Consider the following 24,862-nt stretch of genomic DNA (forward strand, 5'->3'; position numbering starts at 1 on the left):
CATTTTGCATTGTTTTCTTAGGGTTGGTTCCTAGAAGTGTAATTACTTTATGCTCCCTCTCCAGACAGGCTGTATTTATTAATTTGCCCTCACCACCAAGGAAGAGTACCCTCCTCACCCTCAGCAGTATGGAGTACTACTGTCCTTTAAAACCACTTTGCTAGGCAAAGTGGCATTTCCTTGTTTGATTCATACTTGCTTGATTATAGCTGAAATTGCACATTTTCCCCATGTGTATTGGTCAACTGTAACTTCTGTGAATTCTCTTCATTTGTCTTTTCCATGAAGGAAAAGTAAAGGATGCCTGTTTGCTTCACCTTCCGGACCGTGTTTTTCTCACTTTTGGAAAAACTTCATTGGTGCTTTCAACATCCTTTAACTCATGAGCAGCGCGTGCCAAACATCTGCACCACTAGTATGTGGCCTGCAGGCACCACTTTTTAAATTTACTTGCGCTCTTTGTTGATTAACCTGAGAGTTTTCCAGAAAGCTTCAAAAACTTGTGATCTTCAGACAGGTTTCCAGGGCCACGGTTGTAAGTATCCAGACATAAGACGATTTTGCTATAATGTGCTTTACACTGTAATTCTGAAGCTAACAAAGATCCCGCGGTCAACGATCATAGAACCGTTGGAAGATAACAATTCAGAGCATATACTCAGCATGTAAAACACTCTGTAATGTGTATTAAAAAGGACCATTTTATATTTCTAGTGAACAGCACTGTTCTAGAATGCACTGCCACTGTTTATTCATTTGGGCATAGAACTTTTTCTGACTGCCAAATATTCTTTCTACAAACTAACAGCCCTGTCAGCAGTGTCTTTGATCTTGCACACTAGCTTGACGTAGCACTGTCAAGATTCTAGCTAGATACTTGAGGTACTGCATTTTCCTTGGAATTTGCACTCACAGCATTATCATTCTCCTATGGAAAGAATACTTTTGATGATCCAGCACCACAGGTTTGGATCTTTATTTTAAGAAGTGGCATGCAAGGCAGAAATAGAGACACAGATGTAGAGAAAAAACGTATGGACACCGAGGGTGGGATGAATTGAGAGATCGGGACTGACATATATACACTAATATGTATAAAATAGGCAACTAATGAGAACCTGATGTATAGCACAGGGAACTCCGCTGTACAGTAGAAACTAAGACAACATTGTAAAACAACTATACCCCAATTAAAAAAAAAAAAGACGTGGCAGCACTGTGGATTGGGCAACAGATAGGAGGCAGAGCTTGGGAGGGACAGTTTTGCAAAAGCCCAGGCCAAAAACAAGTACCTCTGCCATGGGGATGGTGAGAAGATGAACCAGAAGCATTTAGAAATAATGGGTAAGGGGACCAGCTGAATGTGGGGGATAAAAAGAAAAAAATCTGAGGTCAAAGATATAATTTCTTTTTTTTCTTTTAATTTTTAAAATTTTATTTATTTATTTGGCTGCACTGGGTCTTAGTAGCAGCACGTAGGATCTTTGTTGCCGCATGTGGGATCTTTAGTTGTGGCATTCGAACTCTCAGTTGTGGCATGCATGTGGGATCCAGTTCCCTGACCAGGGATTGAACTCGGGTCCCCTGCATTGGGAGCACGGAGTCTTAACCACTGGACCACCAGGGAAGTCCCAAGGATATAATTTCTTGCATGAACAAAACTTGGGTAGATGATGAGGATGTCAATTAAGGAAACAGAGGAAGAGGAGCAGATTTAGGGATCCCAAGTGGGGACACGAGGTTCAGTGTGAGAGTTTATTTTAGACATGCTGAGTGTGAACTGCCCATGGAACGACCAGGTTGTAAATAATCGCGTGAATCTCAGCAGTGAGACAAAAGTTTGGGATGGATAACAATAAAGGACAGAGACAGGAGATGCAACAAAGGAGGATACACAGAGAGAGGAACCAAAGGAGATGGAAGTGCAGCCTAGGAGAATGCAGGAGGACAAAGAAGTGTGTCATGGAAGCTAAATATGAGAATTACAAGAAGGTAAAGGGGATCATCAGTGAGATCAACTTAGAAGACGACCACTAATAGATGTGGTTAGTGTTCACAATTTTTAAAGGGTAAAGGGAAAGAAAGGTCACTAGAATCAGCACTTAGGAGGGCACTGGTAACCTTTATAGGAGCACAGTTTGCCAATGCCTGAAATTGCTCTAACAAGGGACATAATCTTTCATTCTGCAATAAGAAACAAAAGGCTTAAAATTCAAGCGACTCCTTAAGTTAAAACCATAGCAAGCTCATTTTTTCTAAAGTGTAATGACTCACAGAATTTTAGAATTGGAAGGGTGCAATCATCTAACTGGTACTGATCATCTAACTAATCCTCATTTTATGGTTGAGGAAAGTCCAGTACAGTGCAAGTTTCAAGGAAGAACCAGACCAGGCCCAGAGCTACTACCCAGTCCAGGCCGTAGAATACACGAAGTCCCTATGTAAAGCCCCCTCTGCTTCACCAGTAAACATGGAAGTGCCTGTCTAGAACTAAACATAATATTGATACATTGAGAGTAGAGGGTTTATTTACAATGATACTCAAACAGGATTTAGCAAAAGATCCTCTTCCTCCTTATCTCATCAGCATGGGCTGTACTTCATAAACAAAAAAGAAATATCCTGGGGGCAGGAAGTGAACTCTCTCCTCAGATATGTTCTCTAAATTCAAATAAGTTCCCTGCTCCCCAGCTGTTAGGAGCATAGTTGGTAGACATTTTATTAGCAGTTGGGTTCAAACTCCTGCTTCCCACTGCGGAACATGTCCAGGGAGACATCAACACTGGCCGGGAAAAGTTCAGGCTTTCACCTCACTCATGGCCTCCATAAGGCGAACGCTGTTGGTGACTGCTGTCGTCAGAAAAATGAACCTGTACCCTAAGGAGTCAAAAGCAACACCATACATGACTGAGGGCAGATTTAAGCCCCTAACACCAGCCATGTAAAGCCCCTCCAGTTCCACGGCCCTGGGTGGGTCAGAGCACCAGTTTATAGTCATAGATGCGTCCGTGCCATGCTCCGGGGCACAGCAACTTGCCATGCTTGGTGGAACTGGGCTTCCTGCTATTCAGCCCACAGCAAGATGGCAGCAAGTAGTACCCAGAGGCCAGTAAAGAAGCCTTCCTGAGGGCTGCCCTTTGTTCCCCAGATCCCACGGAAGCCTGATCTCACCTTTCTCTCTGCCCAGGAACCGGAGGGCTGAGATCTCAGAGAATGTGCAACCACCCAAGAACACCACCAAGATGAGGCGCAGGGACTCACTGGAAGCCTTGTCTTCCTTGGTCATGTCTGCAAAGACCAGACCAGACTCAGCTCTTCACCGGCACTACTGGATGATGCATCCGGCCCTCCTCTCGTTTCACCCCGCCCCCACTGGGCAAGGCCACGCACCTGTGAATGCCAGCTCACTGCAGTTGAGAAGCCGCACGACTTCATCCAGGCCCTGCCAGCTTTGCCGCTCCAGCACCTGGGAAGGCACAAGCGCTAGTTTCAAGTCTAGCAGCAGCCAGACTGTCATATTTCTTGCTAGTCACTCAGGTAGTTAAAAGTTGGGCCAGGCCAGGGACTAAGAGAAAGCAGAGAGCATGAAATATGAACAGGAGCAAGCCACTCGTTCTCACCTGCTCGATGATTCGGCAGCTGAGGGGCACGTAAGCACCACTGAACACATACGCCATGTCACGTGGCACTTTCAGATCATACTCGCCATCCACACGTGGGATCTAGAGGGCAAAGGGGACTGTATGAGGCAAGTGACCACTGAGCCTTCCAGTCCTTTACAGGGTCAGAGAAAAGTGGCATACCCCTAAGAACAGTTCTTACTTCAACTAAAGTAAGAACCAGCAATAGCCTTGGAGGAAAAAAAAAAAAGAATCCATAACCAAAGATGAAAGCTGTTCAGTGCCTGCTGATTCTCTTGAATGAGTTTCCATGCTCGCTGGAAAGAGGGACCCCTTCTGACCCTTCAGCGACATGGGACATGTCTGTCACTGAAGCGGCACTTAGTGTATTCTCTGACATTGGTAGGTGTGAGTTACGTGTTCATTAAATGAATGAACCTTTGTGTCTTGTCTCATTATTAAGCTCATGCTATAATGCTACCACACAAAAGGATCTTTATAAAAACAAAATGACAGAGAGGTTTTTGTGGGTTCAAAGTACTTCACAAAGGACTGACCCCACTGCCTCCCTTGTCCACCCCTGTTCTACATACCAAATTCAGCTTCTTGCTGATGGCGCGGAAATTGCTCCTCTTGGCCAGAGAACTGAAGGCATCAGTAATCTTTCCTGGGAAAGAAATCTGTGCTGGTTTCATCTAAGGTTTATGGATTAATGATGCTGCCACAGGTGATACCACTCAGGAAATGACAGGACCCCCTCTTCTCAAATAGCAGGACCTATCACATCTGAAGATCCCCTTCAAAGCCGTTCACCTACAGTTCCCTGGAACTGATTAAGACAATCACCACCCTTCTCCCACCCGCAGTCTTCCTCCTCCTACAGGGTACCAGCCCTCTACTAAATGCAATCTACAGGGTGATCCTAGTTTACTGGTTAAGTGTACGGCCTTTGGAGTTAAATCTGACTTACTAAGGGGCCCTGAAGAAGTCACTTAACCTCCCTAAGCCTCGGTTTCCTCATGTGTAAAATGGAGATAATAAAACTTACCACACGGAAACTTTGCGAGGATTAAATGAGAAAGTGTATCTAAAAGGCTTAGCACGTCAGTGTTCAATAACTGGAAGCTGCTCTTACAAGCAGAAGTAGTGGCAGTAAGGACAGTAACAGTAAGGAATCACTTTCTCCTTCCCCAGCTCATTCTCTCCCCACCAGGGTGCTCTGCCTATTGAGAGAACAGGCAACAACAGCCGAAGAGGGTGAAAGGGGTTACCTGTACTCCCTGCTCACCTGCAGCCTTGTCCGTCACCAGCTTGCTCACTTTACTCTCCACAGCTGTGAGGGTGTCCCCCGGGGCCTGCTCCGTTAGGAGCCCAGCTCGCCGCAGATTGGAGAAGGTTAGCAGGTGCTCGGGGCCATAGCTCTGAAGAAAATGCAATTCAGCTCTCTACCGAGCGTTCACCAAGGGCCTAGCACTGTTAGGTGATATAGAGGTGGGGGAGAGGATTATGTGCTCTGTGTCCTGAGCAGCGCACACTTGTTTGTGGGGAAGATTTTCATATCAGAAATCACCAAATGCCAAACAAAGAATAAAAGCAGCACGGAACAATTAAAGAGCACAGAAAGCTGTCGATGTAAGGAGGTGGGGAAGGCTTCACAGAGGAGGTAGGACTTGAGAAGGACCTGGAAGGAAAGGTGTATTGACGCCTCGCAAGGTGCTAAATAAAGGGAGAATCCAGGAGTAAGAACTCACCACTGGGTCCAACAGCTGAATTGTTCAAATTCCCCCCGCATTGGCCACATAAGAGGGGAGGAGAGTGAAACAAGGGTAGTGGGAAGGGTCTCTGCGTGCTGAAAGGTGACCATCCCCACAACCTCTGAGAGGGAGGCTGCATGGGAACAGGAGGGTGATGGGGACAGGAAAGGGACCATTTCTTCTTTTGCCTCTTTCGAAAATGTCCAATGACCTCCCTCCACCAAGTTCCCTCAAGAACACAGTCTCCTGGCCTTACCTGCAGATACTGGGTTTTCAGGGATCGGTAATCCTTGGGGATCAAACCTGAGGGTAAGGAAGATAAAGGTTCATGAGCCAGTTGAGGTGCCCTAAAGTGTACAAACCAACAAACCAACCCTCGTCCCCCCACCAAAAAAAAACCCTAGTCAGAAGGAAGGAGTCAGTACATAACGTTAACCTTGCATCCTATGCAGTTGATTCTAAATTGACTCCTAAATTTAAGCTTGCTTTTTGAAAGATATAGCCTGGATCTGAGAGTTCCAAGGAAGAGCCCCGAGGAAGGGACACCAAAACAAAAGCTAATCTAATCCGTAGTGGGGGGTGGGATGCGCCAGGAGGGAGGACAAGGGCCTTCCCGTGCATTTCTCTCTGGCTATGGGCCAGTTTTCTGGGGAACTGCTCAACAGCTAGTGGGGAATAGGAAAAGTGTTCAAATGAGTTCCCAAAGTGCAGCCTTAGATGTTTTTCTCCACAGAGGTAAGAAGAAATGGACTTCCAACTACAATAAAGGGGATTTAGAATAAGCAAATAACGTCTTTGGGTAGAAAGCAACCTTAAAGAATATTTGCCAACTGGAAGACTTCAACATTCAAAACAAGTTGCCAGGAAAGGTTGCAGAATCTGAGCTTTTAAAATGTTTATGAAATTGGTTTTTCCTGGACTGTATCTTGATTATGAAATCTTGTTGCGGGTAGGAGGCCAGATGGAATGATGAGAGAAATGCCGTTCGGCTCTACCCCTTTGCAATCCTACGATGGGACAGGCCGTGTGCCGGGGGCGTTGGGGAGGGTGGATGTGGTCCTGTTTAGGGCCGGAACAATAAATTACCTTATGACCTGGGGATGTTCCACCCAAAACAAAAGCTGCTTTATTTTACAGGGGAAAGAATCCACGAGATTACAGGGAACTATCCTTAAGGTACAGCTTTTCAATCTGGCGTCTTTGGTCCCTGGGGCTCACCGTTCTCAGTGATGGACAAAAGGCACATGAGGCGAAGGCTTTCTATGGGTGACACCTGCACAGGAAGAAAGAGTCAAGGAGAATTCAAGTTTCATAACACACACTCTCTTCTCTTGCTTCCGCTTGAGCCCCACCTCTAAACGCTGTTCCCAATATCTCCCCCCTTCCCGCCTCACCTGCCGGTCTATGTGCTCTTCAATGTAGTTGGTGCTCTCACGGATGCTGAAGCCCTCCAGCAGCGCTGCAAATAATCAGAGGAGAGCCTGTTACTGGGGGAGCTGCTCAGCTGTTGCCATCTATGCTAATGGGCGTCTTGTCTCCCCATCTCTTTCTTCATCCTTCGGGTGGGTTAAGGGGCCCCCAGGGCTTCTAGCAGGAACCAACATTCCACACAGCCAGCGTCAGCTGGAAAGAGCCAGAGAGCATCTTTTCAGGGCGGGCTGGGACTGGGAGCCACGGAAGCAGAAGCAGGAGAAGTAGCCAAGTCACCATGCTCAGTCTTGATGAGCTCCTGGAAGTCCTGCTTGGTTTTCTTCTTCATGATGGATTCACAGGCCCCGATATCTGCAGACAGGACAAAAGGGGAGCTGACATATTCCTGGTTCTGGAAGAATGCCTCTTTATTGTCCAGAAGAATAAGGACCTCTTAAGGCAAAGTGCAGGAGCACTTCTTCACACTTTAGACCAAAGAAGAGCACTATTTTCCAAATGAACAGGGATCTCCTCCCAGATCTCCTCTGCAGGGTTCCCCTTGCCCTACCCTCAAGCTGAAACCTACGGAGACTCAGCAGGCGGTGCTCCTGCTTCAGTCCCTTGAGCTCCTGGGACACGAAGTTCTTCATCTGCTTTATGTCCATGCCTCTTCGGCGCTGTGGGGACATTCCCATGAGGTCAGTCCCTCTGCCCTCAGATGTGAGCAAACACTACCCTCCCTCAGTTCCCACCCACTGTAGCATCAGAAGGGGAGCCAAAGGGCAGCAGCCTGGGGAGCCACTGGGGAAACAGACAGAGGACCCGGGCTGGGAGCCTCACGTCATACTGGGCCTGCAGGTTCCGGGCCTTCTGGCTCAAGAAGCCAAAGACATTGGAGAAGTGCTCGTTACGAATCTCATTAAACACCTGCAAGGAGAATGAGACCGGAACAAATTACTATACAGACGCATACCTCGTTCCTTCCTGTCTCATCAGGGTAACAACGGCACAGGGAGGGTGCTCAGCTATTCTAGCAGAAGTACAAAGAAAGCTGAGCTGGTATCAGTAAGGACATGTCAAATCCCTGCTATGTGCTCTGGGTTGTGCTCTTAACTGGCTGGGTGCCCCTCTGTCCTGGGGACTCGGCCTCTCCTCCCAGTGCTGGGGCCCACAGCCTCATGGTGGCAGTGGCCCTGGGGAAATCCTCTGCCGGCACCCATGTGCTCACCTTGTCCTCGGCGTTGAGCAGCACCTTCAGACTCTTGTCAGAGGATGTGACTTCTGGGCCAAAGTCGACACTCCCTTTGAGAGCAGAGGAAACAGCTATGAGGATCTCTGATGAGTCCTTCCTTCCCCTTTCTTTCCGGAACTGCCATTAAAGGTCCCCCAGGGACTTCCCTAGTGGTCCAGTGGTTAGGACTCTGAGCTTCCAATGCCAGGGGCCCAGGTTCCATCCCTGGTCAAGGAACTAAGATCCCCCACGGAGTGTCGCCCAAAAAAAAGAAATAAAGATTTAAACGTTCCCCCAAACTATTTGGAAGGCAGCAGTTCACTCCAAGCCTGGGTCTCTCCCACAAGTCCTGCACCCGCACCGTGGGAAGCTCCAGGAGCTGAGGACCCCTCCGTCTCGCTAAGATGCCACTTACCACACTTGACGCGGAAGGTGTCATCCACCAGACCCTCGTAAACCACCTGGGAGCAAAGTGCCGTCACAAAGTCCACGTCTGAAACCGAGATCCCCGACCGTGAGGGTCTTCCTCGATGCAGCCTCCCACCCAGTTTGCTCAGTATCCGCTCAAGTGCCTTCCATGGGGCCCAAGTGCCCACGCCCCCAGTCAACGCTGGCATTCACAGCCTCAACTTGAGGATCCCAGCTGTGCCACCATGTTTCCCATATTCCCGTATCTTCTAGGGTCGACAGGTGAGAGGAGTGCTGAGCATACTTCACCTCTGTCCAGGAGAAAGACATGTCCAATTTCTGGCCTTCGGCCCTTGGTTTCACCATCCTCCTCCTCTTCCAGTTTCCTCCACAATTCATGTGACATCTGTCAGGGCCCAAGACATTCGCAATCTTATGTCCAGGTCCCTTGTGCAGCCCCACACCTACAGAACCCAACCCCTTTCCATGTGATCCTTCTCCTTGACCCCAAGAGAGGAGCTAATTATTAACGATATTACCTCTGCTACTCCCACCTGTTCCTACTCCTCCCCATCCTGCCCCACACCAGTGAAGGAGTCTCTCCGCCCCCAAAGATTTAGGGATGCTACCTAGAGGTCCTGGGCCCTTGCCATTCTCTTAGCCACACAAGTTCTCCCCTCTGGGGACCTACTCTGGAGCAATGAAAGCAAGGTAAAGAATATACCTCACACCCCAGATGCCCATGAACAATCCTTGGTGGTTAGAAAACAAGTGAATAGCGGCTATCAGGACACAGAACTGCTCACCTTAGCACATCTGCCAATTCCATAGCAGTTAGGGAAGGGTCCATAGAGCGTGCTGAGGAGGTGCAAGGCCTGTGCCACAGTGTTGATCCAACATTGATCTCCTTCCTGCAGGGACCACATGGACCACAAAGATATGGATCAACCCAACAGATCCATCTGGAAAGTGGATAGGCCTAGAAGCCCTGAGCAGAAAGGCAGGGTCTGGGCAACACTTGCGAAAGTCCATTTTCATTGGCCCCAATGGAAGCCCCATGAACCTCAAGCAGTGGTATTCCGTCTCCAAATTACTATCACTCATGATAAATTATGAGTTGGATGAAGGTTGAATCCATATTTCTAGCCCACAGGACCCCATGTCTGTCCCGACTCCTTGATGCCAAGACCCAAGGGCCCTGCATTTACCAGGAAGTAGTCCCTGAAAAATTCTGGTAGTTCCATGCTCAACAGATCCACATCAAGAGGCAACAAAGAGAAGGCCCATTCGTCACAGCTCACATCTGTGGGTACAGACAGCATCAGCCTCCCTGCCGAAGGCACGTGGCTCCACATTAAGAGGGAAGCTCCACTACAGCCGTGCACACGCCAGTGCCAGTGCCAGTGCCAGTGCCTGAGTGCCTGCCACACGCCAGGCATTGCACTGAGCACGGGATGCTCAGAGGTGAATAAGATACAATCTCTGCCCGGAAGGGGCTCACAGGCTGATAAGGAAAGGAGACATGTACGTAACAGCCTGTAATACAGTGGGAACTCAGTGGTGTGTTTTCATTAGAGTGTGGACCAAAAGTGCTGATGAAACACTCCTTCATTTATGCATTATTGGACAAATACTGACGGAGAGCCACATATGTATGGTGCTAGGCTAAATACTGGGGACATGGTGGTAAACAGAATGGACATGCTCCTGACTTCTGGAGCTGACAAGGTAGTGAGAGAGTACACACCAGACAAATCTAACTACAGTTATATGCTCCAAAGGAGTAAAACAGCAACCTATGAGCACAAATATTTCAGGGATCTAACCCCAACTACAGGCACAGGAAAGACTTCCCTGAAGAAGAGACATTTGGCTTAGAATTTGAGTATGATTTGGGTAGGCAAAAAGCTGTAGGGTGAGGAATATTCTAGGCAACAAGAACTGGTGTGTGAAGTCCCCATGGCTGGAGGGTAGTGAGTCAGGAGAGAGGAGTGGCACGTGAGGAGGCTAAAGGGCCAGGAAGGGGCCAGACTGTAGAGGCACAGGAGGCCATGCTGAGGATCCTGGGCTTTATTCTGAGCCACTGCAGGATTTCCAGTAGGGAGGATGGCGACCGGGTTTGTGTTGCACGGAGGATGGAGTGAGGAATGCACACAGGAGGGAAGGCACGAGTTTTGCTTGTGGGAGTCTTGGGAGGTAAGAAGACAGCATCGGTGATTTTCAACTATAGCCCCACTAGTATTCTAATTTGGGGTCTTCCTTCCCATTCTCAGTACCCTCTCCTCCTGCCAGGCCAACAGGAATAAGGCAGGGAAAAGGAGGAGATGGGTACGGGGAACAACCATCACGGCCTTCTTCCACACGTCCTCCCCCTCTCCACTCTTATCCGTCTCCTCTCACCTCCATAGATGCCCTCTTCCTCAAGCACCATCTCACACGCATAAAACTGAAAGAGAAAGGGAAGCTGATTAGTAACCCCCTTCTCCACTCTTTCCATTTCTCTGGAGTTCCTCTGTGGTCACTGATGAGGACCACACTTATTCTTTTTTTTTTTTTTTTTTTGCGGTACGCGGTCCTCCCACTGTCGTGGCCTGTTCCGTTGCGGAGCACAGGCTCCGGACGCGCAGGCTCAACGGCCATGGCTCACAGGCCCAGCCGCTCCGCGGCATGTGGGATCCTCCCGGACAGGGGCACAAACCCGTGTCCCCTGCATCGGCAGGTGGACTCCCAACCACTGCTCCACCAGGGAAGCCCAAGGACCACACTTATTGAACCCAGTGAAAAAGACAAAAGAACCCAGACTCTTAGATCTAGAAAGGACCACTGGAATCACTGGCCCAACACTTTGTTTCCTTTTCAGCCATTTCATTCACTTATTAAGTCAACTGCTTTTTTTCTCCCTGATTGACTAGAAAAGCTTTACAAAGGAGAAAGTATTCAGCTGTCAGGGAAGGGTGGGTCCTGCCAGCAGTGACGGGAAGCAGGGCATGACAGTGCTATAGAAACAGAGGAGGAGGAGCAGGTGTAGGTAAAAAGCAATGGTGTGGAGAGAGCAGGGATGGAGTTCTGGTTAGGACATGTCCATGGGACCTCTGCAGACACCGAGGGAGGTCTGGACAGACAGTCTTGGGGGCTAAAGGCACATACACTGCACTTAAAGTGGATAGCTTGTCCAAAAGAACATACAGAGAGAAGAGAGCTTAGGACAGGACTCTAGGGAACCAAAATTAAAAGGGTGCACAGTCCAAGACCGGGCAGAGAAGACCGAGAAAGAATACATAGAGAGGTGATACTAGGAGAAAACAGCACCCCTAAATAGTACCTCTAAAGGCAGAGTTTCAATGAAGAATGGGCAACAGTCTCAAATGCCAGAGAAGTTAAGTAGGAAGAGCATGACATAGACATCACTGGATTTGACAATGGAGATCTTAGGCGACTAGATTAAAAGGTGAAGGTGGGGGCTTCCCTGGTGGCACAGTGGTTGAGAGTCCACCTGCTGAGGCAGGGGACATGGGTCCGTGCCCCGGTCCAGGAAGATCCCACATGCCACGGAGCGGCTGGGCCCATGAGCCATGGCTGCTGAGCCTGCGCGTCCGGAGCCTGTGCTCCGCAACGGGAGAGGCCACAACAGTGAGAGGCCCGTGTACAGCAAAAAAAAAAAGTGGCAGCAGATAATTCTTCAGTCTGGCCACACATTAAGGGAGAGTCGCTGTCAGGGACAAGAGATGAGGAAAGAGAACTGTTTAGAAGGGATAAATATGGTTGAAGATATAAGAGTCTACTTGATGAAGCAAGAGAGTGGAGAAAGCAGGCAGGGATGGGGCCAAGAACACAGGTGAGCCTCCGCTCTTAGATGGGGAAAGGCCAGTGACTTGTCCTCCTTTTTTATTTTTTGTAAATTATTTTCTATTTTTTATTTTATGTTTTTTTGGCCATGCTGCGTGGCTCATGGGGATCTTAGTTCCCCAACCAGGGATCGAACCTGCATTCCCTGCAGGGGAAGCAAGGAGTCTTAACCACTGGACCACCAGGGAAGTCCCTATGGACCTACTTTTAATGCTAACTAATTGAATTCCATAGCCCAGTTTGAAAACTGCCAATCTTCATAGTTAACAAAGGGAGTCTCAGGACGAGAGACAGATTTCCTCTTCCCTACAGCTACTAAGGAAGACATCATCCTATGATGGAAAATTAGGTCAAAGGACTTGATCAGATAGGGTGTTAGAAAGAAAAAATTCATGAAAATATCAATTTTCTTTTTCTGTGTGATATAGAGGCTTGTAGCATTATTTGAAACTGTTACCAACTTGTTCTATTCCCTATTTAAACAAGTCTGTCCTTGGAAGTATAATTTGAAAAAAAAGGTTCTTGTAAGACTCCAAAAACTAGAAATTACTGCTATAGCTCTTTTAATAATATTCAAAAGTATCCTGTAATTTTGATTGGTTATTTTACACAATAATTTTCTTGCCCTAGTAATAATGTTATACTTGATGTATTTGTATTCCTAAACAGGATAAATAGCTGTAAGACTGTGCCATTGGGACTCCCCTGGCGGTCCAGTGGTTGAGACTCTGTGCTCCCAATGCAGGGGGCCCGGGTTCAAGCCCTGGTCGGGGAACTGGATCCTACATGCATGCCCCAACTAAGACCCCACAGGCCGCAACTAAAGATCCTGCATGCTGCAACTAAGACCCGGAGCAGCCAACTAAATAAATAAACTTTTTTTTAAAGAGGGACTTCCCTGGTGGTGCAGTGGTTAAGAATCCGCCTGCCAATGCAAGGGACCCGGGTTCAATCCCTGGTCCAAGAAGATCCCACATGCCGTGGAGCAACTAAGCCTGTGTGCCACAACTACTGAGCCTGTGCTCTAGAGCCCGAGAGCCACAACTACTGAACCTGTGTGCCACAACTACTGAAGCCTGCACGCCTAGAGCCTATGCTCCGCAACTAGAAGCCACCACAATGAGAAGCCCGAGCGCTGAAATGAAGAGTAGCCCCCGCTTGCCGTAAGTAGAGAAAGCCAGCATGGAGCAATGAAGACCCAACGCAGTCAAAAAAAAAAAAAAAATTGAAAAGTAAATAAATAAAAAATAAAAGCATTACCTGTCTTGATCCTCATAATTCTATGAGGTGTGGAAGATTAATGCTATGTGCTCCTTATTTTATGGTTACACAGAAGAGCCCTATTCATCCCTCATTCACTTATGTCAGTAAAACTGAAATCCTACAGGGCTACTTTTTTTTTTTAATTTTTTTAAAATTAATTAATTAATTTTATTAATTTATTCTTGGCTGTGTTGGGTCTTCGTTGCTGTGCGCAGGCTTTCTCTAGTTGTGGAGAGCAGTGGCTACTCTTCATTGCGGTGCGCAGGATTCTCATTGCGGTGGCTTCTCTTGTTGTGGAGCATGGGCTCTAGGCGCCTGGGCTTCAGTAGCTGTATCACACGGGCTTCAGTAGTTTTGGCTCACGGACTGTGGAATGCAGGCTCAGTAGTTGTGGTGCACGGGCTTAGCTGCTCCACAGCATGTGGGATCTTCCCGAACCAGGACTCGAACCCGTGTCCCCTGCATTGGCAGGTGGATTCTTAACCACTGCGCTACCAGGGAAGTCCCTACAGGGCTACTTTTAATGCTAACTAATGGAACTCCATAGCCCAGTTTGAAAACTGCCAATCTTCATAATTAACAAAGGGAGTCTCAGGAAGAGAGAGAAAATTCCTCTTCCCTACAGCAACTAAGGAAGACACTGTCCTGTAATGGAAAATTAGGTCAAAAAATTTGATTAGATAGGGTGTTAGAAAGAAAAAAATTCATAAAAATATCAATTTTCTTTTTTCTGTGTGATATGGAGGCTTGTAGCATTATTTGAAACTGTTACCAATTTGTTCTATTCCCTGTTTAAACAAATCTGTCCTTGGAAGTATAATTTGAAAAACAGGGTTTTGTAAGACTCCAAAAACTAGAGATTACTGCTATAGCTCCTTTAATAACATTCAAAAGTAACCTCTAATTCTGATCGGTTATTTTACTCAATAATTTTCTTGCCCTGGTAATAATGCTACACTTGATATATTTGTATTCCTAAACAGGATTAATAGCTGTAAGACTGTGCTATCAATCTTCAAATGATCTTCAAAGGAAGATCATTGGTTCTTTCCTCTTATTCCTTTTAAATGATGAGAAAACAATATAAGCCTATGATTCCTCTAGACTTCTTAATAGAAACTGAAAGTCACCTCATTTAAAAGAGATAAGTACTATTATCAACTCCATTTTATAGATGAGAAAACTGAGACACAGAGCAGTTAAGTAACTTATCCAAGATCACACAGGTAATAGGTGCTAAAGCATGGATTCACAGCCAGACAGTTTGGCTTCAGTGTCTTTAGTCTTACCTACTGCTTCTATTTTCTTTAGAATTTTCTTGGGAAAATTGCAAAGGAATAAATCCCTGTCCTTTCAACTTTAATTTCTACCTGCTCTAAGTGTGGCATGCACTACTTGGTATAACTGTATAGTCCTACGACGGGCAATGTATAGACCTGGTACATCATTCCTCCCAATCAATCAGGTTGAGGATGTACCTACAATGCACCCCGTTGATGTGAGGATGACAGGGGAGCTTGATGGAATTGAGAAACGGAGATACTATGACAGATCACCTAACACTTACTGCAATTATTGAGGTAAAGATGGAAGAAACCTAGCCTGGCTATGTTAATTCACTATGTGACTGTGGGCTTCAGTTCCCTCAGCTGCTCCAAGCTTAGAGACCATTTTACTGCACGCTATGTAAGAAAAACCTCTTCCAAAGTACACTGGTATGGTTCTGATAACCCAAGGGCAGCCCAGCCACATGCCTTCGATGAGCATGGGGCGGTGGGGGGTGAAGATTTATTGTGTTTGTTATTAAAGGGATATAGGGAGAAAGTCATTGAAAAGCCATAACATTGTGCACCATTACTATATAGGAATTGGTGTTAGAAGGGATACATAGCAGGTTCTACTTCAAAAATGTCAATCTTTTCACTTAAAGAAATCTATGTAGAGGACATCTCTCACAACTGTACAATCTATATTCGGGGCAATTTGATGACAGACTCTCTGCTACCTTAATAAAAAGACGGTGACAGGTATTTTGCTCAGTCACCTATAATTTGCTTTGAGGGAGATACAGCTATATAGTGTTGGCCTTACCCCTTCCTAGTCCCCAATCCTGTTCTACCCGATGTCATTTCCACCAGGGTCCAAACTCACCTTCTGAGGACTGAAGATCACTTTGTATTTTCGAGTTCGGCCAGCCATTTTGTCAGCATTGACAAGATCTACAGACAGAAAGGATGCAACTCAAAAGCCATGGACCTTTGTTAGACTAGAAGCAAGGAAGCAGAGAGCCTCTACGAGGAGTATGGCCTACCCAAACAATTCTTTTCTTATTAAAGGGTTCTTATGGTCAGGGTCCTTAGACCTTCCCACCCTTTCCCAGGTCTTAGTTATAATGAACACCATGGCACACTCACTGGCAATGTACCGCATATTCTTGATGCGAGGTCTGACCAAGAAGCATAATCTATGGGAGAGAAGGGGGAAAAAACCTCAGTGAAGAAAAATCATGAAGTTGGTGATAGCAGCTTAGAAGAAACTTAAACAATGCCAACTCTTTCACCATTTGCTACAGTTCTCACCCCAGCCAAAGCCCTGCCAGCTCTTTTGGCTCACCACATACCAAACACACAGGACCCAGGACTTCCCTGGTGGTGCAGTGGATAAGACTCTGCGCTCCCAATGCAGGGGGCCCAGGTTCAATCCCTGGTCAGGGAACTAGATCCCACATGCATGCTACAACTAAGAGTTAGCATGCCACAACTAAGGAGCCGGCGAGCCAAAACTAAGGAGCCCTGGAGCCGCAGCTAAGGAGCCCGCCTGCTGCAACTAAGAAGCCCACCTCCCGCAACTAAGACCTGGTGCAACCAAATAAATAAATAAATTTTTTAAAAAAATATGAGTATATAATTAAGAGTTTAAACACACACACACACACACACACACACACACACACAAGACTCCCCTCGATAAAACAGGTATATCGTGGTGGGTTGGGGGCACTTATTGGCCTTATGGTGGACCCAGGAGTTCCTGCTCTCAAATAATTTACAGTCTATTGGGCAAAATAAGATGCACATATGTATGGAGTACATTAACAATCAAGTGTTAAAAAACAATACAAGAAAGTATATAAAATAGTGTTCTTCAAACTGGGGTTCATGGATGTATTCTCCATGTATCTAGGAGAATTATTTCCTCTAAGGGAGGGTGTACATTACTTAAGTTGAGAAGTATTAAAAATAAAAACAAACACCAGACAACAGGCAGGATGTGACTGTGTACCAGGTGAACAGGACAAACACTGAACCCCATGCAAATCTAGAGGAGGAGAAAATCACCCTGGAATGGCAACTGAGAGCTGCGTGGAGGAGGTGGGGCTGGATTCTGAAGGCTGGATATTTGTCGCAAGAACAGTGAGGAGAGGAGAGAATTTCAGGCAGAGTGGGTGGAGTGGCCAAAAACACGGAGGTACGTGTGCAGAGCCTGGAAGCACGCAAAAGTGCGAGCTGAATAGTGGGGACATGAAAGAGACCAGGCAGGAAAGGGGGTGAGAGGCCTCCCTGGAGGCGGCCTTGGAATCTATGACGAACAATGAGGACCTCACTCGGTAAGTAAGGGAAGCCTTGAAGGCTCTTCAGGAGAGCCCAATGAAAATATTTTTGAAAGATTAATCAATCTGGTTAGAGATGGTAGATTGGGTTAAAGAGAGATGAGGACAAGGGAGGGAGAAACCGCAGAAAGGGAGACCAATTAAGAGGCTAAAGCATAACCTAAGGATGAATTTGTAAAAGAGGAGGGAAGCGAACCATGTCACAAACATCATGGTGCTAGATCTCGGCCAAGGACCAATCAAAGGCCAATGTGTAGGGACCTCCTCCAGCTTGGAGCCGAGACAGAGTCTCCCAGACACTCACTGTTCACTGGAGCTGAAGGCTGGCTTGTTCTCCACTTTGTACAGCTTGTCTACTTCATGTTGCTACAGAGAGAATCCAACAAAACAATGGATATAAGTGTGCTTGGAAACCCAAAGCCCGATACAATGACAGGGGTCTTCTGGAAGGCTCCCTCCTATTTATACTAATTCTAGCAGTCAAAGTACCTCCCTGACAACCATCCCACTGAACCTTCCTCAAACTGTCAATAGAAAACCCCAAAATAAAACAATTCAAAAACAATACAAAGAGTATCAATCCCCCTTGTCACCGTAACTCTGCCATCCCCTATTTACTGTAACTCTGCCATCCCCTATTTACCCTATAAGGGTAGTCACTCTTCAGTAATATATACTGTTCATCAAAAGAAAAACTGCTTAATAGGAAAGAAGGGCCTGATCCACGTGGGGAAAGGGGCAGGTACCTTTAGGATGGAGACATTGGCGATTCGATCCAACGGGCTCATGAGATCTGCCTCAATAAACAAGTCCTTTTTTCCTGGAAGCTGAAGGAGACACAGTATCTTGGGTTACTCTCAGGTCACACAAGCTCCCTCGGCTGACAGCTCATCCAGCCATCCATTTAATAGAAGCACAGTCTCTGAGTTGGAAGGGCACTAGACCTCATCTACCCCAGCACCTTATTTATTGCCTATATCCACAGCTGACATTTCTCTACATATTCACCTATTTTGTCTTCTCATTTTCTGTACCAGTGGAAAGATATTTCACCTTCTTTCTAAGGTTAAGTCCTTGTCACTCAACCCTCCTGCTCGCCTGTGACCTTGTTCTACATCATTGCTCCTCTACTCCACCACCTCTTCCACTGTCTCCTGATAACCCAATCGATTTCCTGCTGAACGAAGCCAAACAAAACAAAACCACACCGTGTATCCTCCAGCCCCTCAACTAACTGCCAAATATCTCTTTAAATGGCATTTTTCTTCTAATTACAAAAATAACCTATGTTCAAGGCGGAAAACTTAACCCAGGGCAGTCCTCACCCTCACACCCACTCTCTCACGCCAAATCCCTGTCTTCTGGTTCCCGCTTCATCACTCCTGATGCTGCCCTTTCATCTGTCCAGAGGAAGGAGAGGTCACACTGAGCAGAAGAGAGGGGGAAGTCGTTGAAAGCTTCCTCTCAACTAGGCTTTGACAAATGGGTAGGATGTTGGCAGTGATAGATTGAGATGGCAATCTAGCAAAGGCCAGGAAAAGAGAACAGGCTGAATGGTAAGGGCAGAACAAGCAATTCAGTTTGCCTGATAGGTAAGGCAGTGGTCCTCAACCAGGGCTGATTTTGCCCCCCAGGGGACATTTGGTAAAGTCTGGAGACATTTTGGATTGTCCACCTTGGGGCAGGGGGTGTTACGGGCATCTAGTGGGTAGAGGTTAGGGATGCTGCTAAATATCCTACAATGCACAGGACAGTCCCACCACAAAGAATCAAGCAGCCCAAAATGTCCATAGCACCAAGGTCGAGAAATCTTGATGTAGGGGAATGGTGTGAAACAAGACTGAAATCTTTGACAGGAATTAGAGCATGAAGGGTCCCAAATGCCAAGTTAGGGAGTTTGGTGTTGATCCTCTATGGAACAAGGAAAAATAGAAAGCTTTTGTACACTGAAGCATCCAATCAGCTGGGAATTTTCATTAGGTAAATCTGGGAACTGTGGGTAAAATGGATTGGAGACATGAGAAACTAGAGATAAGGACTACACTTATGTGGTTAATGCAACAGTCCAAGCAGCCCAAGGACTTCCCTGGCAGTCCAGTGGTTAAGACTCTGCGCTTCCACTGCAGGGGGTGAGGGTTCGATCCCTGGTCGGGGATGCACGGCATGCCGCGGGGTTTGGCAAGAAAACAAAAGACAAACAAGCAGCCCAAGCCTGTGGTAATGAATGAGGACCTGATTTAGGCTGGTGGTGATGTGAACAAAAATAGGTTTATTAAGAGATACTGGAACGTGTAATCGAATTTTTAAAAATACTTGAAAAAAATTAACAGTGTTAACACTGCTTGTATGTGATAGTAGGGTTGTGATTTTTTTTTCTTTACACTTTATCTTCTGCATTTTCTAGAATTTGTTAGTGTTATTTTATAATCACCATTTAAAAAGTCAGGTGTAGGGCTTCCCTGGTGGCGCAGTGGTTGAGAGTCCGCCTGCCAATGCAGGGGACACGGGTTCGTGCCCCGGTCCGGGAAGATCCCACATGCCGCGGAGCGGCTGGGCCCGTGAGCCATGGCCACTGAGCCTGCGCATCCGGAGCCTGTGCTCCGCAACGGGAGAGGCCACAACAGTGAGAGGCCCACGTACCACAAAAAAAAAAAAAAAAAAGTCAGGTGTAAGGAAATAAATATCCACAGGACTCAGCAACTGGTTTAGTTAAGTGTGAGGAGGGAAGAAGAGTCAAAGATGATTCTGAGGTTTCAAGCCTGAATAGCAGTGCCCATTAATAAGAATTAAGTCAGAGGAAGTTAGTTTGAAGAGGACATTACTGCACAGAAATCCACTCTGGCCACGTTAAGTCATCCTTGTGGGCAGCTTTTCCTCAGGTCATTCTATTTACAAGTTTCTATCCTTGGTCTCATTTACTCTCTTTCATGGGGATCTCACCAGAACTAGTGGTTCTAACTAGCATCTCTTTTCAATTCCTCAGACATCTGTTGGGTGTCTTTCATGTGCCAATCATTGTGCTACCACTACAGGACATATTACAGAGAAATAAAATATGGTCCCACATCCCCTGAGGTTCTCCCAAGTCTCCATCTTTACTCTAGCTGCAATTCTACCTTTCTATCTTCTGATGTTACAAGGAGTATTTCCTCCTAGCATCTTAACTTCATCCTATCCAAATCCAAACAATTCAACTTCCCCCACCAAAACTGTTCCTCTTTCTAATTCTTTTTCTCATTTCTATTCAATGTTCATGCAACAAATATTTATTAAGCACATGCTAAGTGCCTGACTCTAAGCTAGGTACTCACTAGGTATACATGTGGAACAAAATAGGTATGTCCCTGTCCTCAAGGACCTTCAAATCTAGTGGAGAATATGAACGTTAAACAAAAGACTATATATGTAATCCATTAAAATTACAGTAATAGCATTATTTTCTTATTAGCTCAAGTTAAAAATGTCAAACTCAGCTTTGCTTCTCCCTTAACCTTTATGACCAATCAATGTCTTTGACTCAAAAAAAAACCCATCAATTCCTTTCATTTCCACTGCCACTAATTTTGTGTGGGCCTTTATTACTTCAGTCTGATCTATGGTCTCCTCACTGGCCTTCTTGTTTTGCCCATTTATCCAACTTCACAATGGCTGTTAGAATCATCTTCAAGTATTGTTTCATGTCACATATTGGGGAAAATTTTTCAGTAGCTGCCTAATGCCTATTGTGTAACTTCTCATCTCTCTCTTCTCTGTATTACATGCCTGTCCTTCCCTGGTTCCTCAACTTTGCTCCTACCAGTCCATCTGCACGGAACATCCTCTCCCATCTCCAAGGAAAATATGCTCATCTTCACACTCCAGCCCCTTGAAACTCCTAGATCACTCCAGCTACAAATGATTGTTTCAGGCACCCTAGCTATCACTCGTTCACCACATGATACCCTGTGTGTGGTAATTTGTGTTTCATACTGCTCCCACTGGAACGTAAGAACCCTAAGGACAAAGTTGTCTTAACCATCTTTCCATCCCCAGTGATGCTTGGCACTAGTGGTGTCTCCCTTGTCTGTATGAAAAAAAGGGGGGGGGGAATTTCCATTAACTCTCTGGCCAGATCGTCCCAAGTTTCCCTCCCTGAGTGCTTCATTTTGGACCTGCCACTGAAGCTCCAAGGACAATACCAAGGGCCAAGAGCAAGACCAAGGGAGCTCGGTAAGAAAGAACTATGCATCCAGTGAGTGCTGCTCATACAGTAAGGCCCCCAGCGTGGCAGGCACTGACCTGCTCCAGCAGATAGATGAGCTGGTCTCGGGCCAGCCTCTTGAGCATGGAGAAGTCAGGCAGCTCTGGGGCATCCGGACGATGGGGAAAAGCCATGGCAGCGGTCACCTGGGCCGCAGGGTGGAAGAAGGGGGACGCCCTCCGCTCTGAGAAGGCCGGCAGCACCCCAGGTTAAGCGCAGGATGGCTCTCCTTCAGGTAAAGGCACGGACTTCGAAAGAGCCCCCGAAGGGGCCCTCGCTCCTCAGCCACAATGGAGGAATGAATGGCCACCTCCTGGCCGGACAGCCGCAGCCTCGGGGGACCTCGCCTCAGGCTTGCAGCCACTTTGTCCCACCCCACCCCTCCCGGTCCACTCTGCCGGTCCGCAGGACCTGGGTCTACACCTGCAGAGGTACCCGCCTCCTGCCAAAGAGAGGGACGACTTCCTAGACCTCCCGGAAGTCCCGTGCACTCTACCAGCGCTCAGCGTACCCGGAAAAGGACGGCGTCCTGGAAGGGACATTTGAAAACGTGAGGCAACGCGTCAAGGTTCAGTTTCATTCCTGACCGGAGGCGAGTGTTCCTGTGATAAAAGAATTATACCTTAAACTAACTTTGAAGGGTACACCCAATTCTCCTAGCTCACCCAAGCAAGCGATGGGCACTTGCTCGATTTTCAGAACTTGGTGAAATCGGCGAAACCAACTCGGAATCCGGAGGGCATTGATCACTGAGGATCTGGGCTGTCAATCAAATCTACTCCACAAATTTAGCTGCAGGCTGGGAGCTCTCTCGCTTCCGAACTGCGGGAGGCCAGACGCGTGGAGATGCGGGGCGGGTGTGAGGGGAGAGAAGAGGAACGCGTTAGTAGCCAATGGAAGCCAAGTCTCGCCAGCTGTGACCTTTCAATACGGAGTTTTGGCTCATTAATGCACTTCGTGGGAAAATGGGGAAATAAACTGTGGCATATTCATACAATAAAAATAACTGAATAAATGAAAGAAGCCAGACACGAGAGTGGCATCTGTATGCCATTTATATCAGGTTCTCGAACAGGAAAAACTATAGTGAAAAATTTCAGAAAAGTGATTGACTTTGGGGATGAAAATTGGGAAGAAAATTAGGGAATTTTCAGGGGTGATGGTAAAGATCTATATTTACCTTGTTAAAAAAAAAAAGCTTATGAGAGACATTATAATGGACAGATCCGGCTGACAATACCTGAACTCACTAATCAATAGTGACATCACATCATCATCTCCTGGTGAGATGCATGGGAAGCACATGTTAAACCTGATCAAGCCTCAGGATCTAATTACCAGTTCATAGGAAATACAGAGGGTAGTGGAAACACGATAAAAGACATCACAAGGATAAAATCAACCATGTGTAAAAAGCAGAAAATTATATGGGTCAAATAACCTGTCAAATGACAATGAGAAGAAAGTGGAAGGGGAAACTACTTTAGAATAAAAGACTTCTGGGACATAACACAATGCAATATTGCAATGTGTGGACTTTGTTTGGATCCTAATTCAAAGAAATCAACCAGAATATTATTAGGATATTAGCTGATAATAAGGAATTCCTAAAACTTTCAAGGTATAGTAATGGCTTATATGTCTATGTTAAAAAGGAGCCCCTATCTCTTTGAGACACAGACTGAAGTACTTACAGATGAAATAATATGATGTCTGGGATTTGCTTTAAAATAAGCCAAAGGGAGCTGTGGGGCAATGAAGAAAGATTGGCCATTTGTTAAATGTTGAAGCTGGGTGATGGGTACACAGGGGTTCATTGCACTACAATATTCTACTTTCGAATGTTTGAAAACTTCTATAATAGAAGATTAAGCAAAAAAAAAACCCAAAACTTTTATGCTCACACTGGGCTTCAAGAGCTTGTTTAATATTTTTTACTGAGCTTCCTCTCACCCCCTCCCCTTAGATCAAATCTCAGCTGCACAGAAAGGTAGAAGCTGCCCTTCACAGATGAGTGATATATACACCCTCCAGTTTGCAGGGATTTAAGTCCCTTCTGTCGTACAGTTTGCCAGCCTCTTGAGTTTGGCCCCAAGTTGCTGTGAGGTGCCCATTTCACCCACAGTTGCTTTTATTCCAGCTTGAACAGTCTTGTTATCTGTTGCCTCCTCCACCAGATGCTACACCTGCCCCCCCAAATCTCCACCTCATCCAGTGTGATGTCAAAGTCCTTTGTTGTGTCATGAAACAGGACTGCCTGGGGATAGGGCACCATGGAGTCCTATGACCCCCACCCAATGGAACACAGGCTGAGTGAGTCCCCATTCGCCTGTCCAGCCTCCCTGCTTGGGATGGGGCAGTGGGGGGCCGGGGAGAAGGGACAATTTTCCCAAACACCTCAATGACAGTGGGTTAGGATCTGAGACACACAGTCAGCATAGAGCAGGAACAGGTCAACCTGCAGGAAGTTTAGGCCTTCTTGGCTGAGATCTGGATGCACAGGCTGGCAAAGGTAAAAGGCCGGGCTTTCTGCCATTGTGGATTGGCTGATTGGTGTAAGGTTTCCCAGCCATTTCTTCATTCACTCAACCAATATTGAAATCTATGTTGGGGGAATTCCCTGGCAGTACAGTGGTTAAGAGTCTGCACTTCCACTACAGGGGACACAGGTTTGATCCCTGGTCGGGAAACTAAGATCCCGCCTGCTGCGTGGCACAGCCAAAAAAGAAAAGGAAGGAAGAAATAAATCTATGTTGGGAGTGGAACTACAGCAATGAACACATACACGTCTCCTACCCTTATGGGATCTACCTTCTAATGGGGCAAGGTGGGTGATGACAAATAATGCATTAGTAATACATTTCAAATACTAGGGAAAATTAAACAGGGTGTGGTGATAGAACATGAAGGGAGCTGTTTTAAACTAGGGTGAAAAGGCCTGTGAAAGTAACATTTGACCTGAGGCCTGAATGGCAAGGACCCAGCCAAGTGAAAATCTGGGGACAAAGAACTAGTAAGTGCAAAAGCCTTAGATTAGCATTTACAAGAATGGAAACAAAAGATTTAAGCTAGCGAGCATTAGGATGGTGGTGGATGAGGTAAATGGAAAACATATCCAAGCTAGCAATAAAAGCTTCTAATATTTCATAGTCCCCTGGGGAAAGGACACAAATGATTTACAGGAGTTAGAAATGCATATTTAAGCAGTCAAATAGCATCTTGCTCCTCTAAGTTATTTTTTTTAAATGAATTTATTTATTTTTGGCTGCATTGGGTCTTCGTTGCTGCACGCAGGCTTTCTTTAGTTGCAGTGAGCGCGGGCTACTCTGCATTGCGGTGCGCAGGCTTCTCATTGCAGTGGGTTCTCTCGTTGCGGAGCACGGGCTCTAGGCACGTGGGCTCAGTAGCTGCGATGCGTGGGCTCAGTCGTTGTGCTGCATGGGCTTAGTTGCTCTGCGGCTTGTGTGGGATCTTCCAGGA

At 46.5% G+C, this 24,862-nt stretch overlaps 1 protein-coding gene across 1 annotated transcript; it reads right to left on the minus strand.

The window, feature by feature from the left end:
- Positions 1–658: 658 nt before the first annotated feature.
- Positions 659–21,823, minus strand: VPS33B (VPS33B late endosome and lysosome associated). Its single transcript, XM_030878607.3, has 23 exons — positions 21,421–21,823; positions 17,889–17,969; positions 17,447–17,508; positions 15,947–15,996; positions 15,684–15,751; positions 10,824–10,869; positions 9,632–9,726; positions 9,230–9,334; positions 8,733–8,829; positions 8,431–8,508; positions 8,013–8,086; positions 7,625–7,711; positions 7,371–7,461; positions 7,082–7,156; positions 6,769–6,833; positions 6,593–6,647; positions 5,631–5,677; positions 4,909–5,041; positions 4,214–4,287; positions 3,621–3,722; positions 3,391–3,466; positions 3,172–3,288; positions 659–2,877 (listed from the first exon to the last, which is right to left on the minus strand). The coding sequence occupies exons 1-23, from the start codon at positions 21,514–21,516 to the stop codon at positions 2,798–2,800; spliced, it is 1,854 nt and encodes a 617-aa protein (XP_030734467.1). The 5' UTR covers positions 21,517–21,823; the 3' UTR covers positions 659–2,797.
- Positions 21,824–24,862: the final 3,039 nt, after the last annotated feature.

Source organism: Globicephala melas, chromosome 2 (genome assembly GCF_963455315.2).
Source record: "Globicephala melas chromosome 2, mGloMel1.2, whole genome shotgun sequence".
Lineage (NCBI taxonomy): Eukaryota > Metazoa > Chordata > Mammalia > Artiodactyla > Delphinidae > Globicephala > Globicephala melas.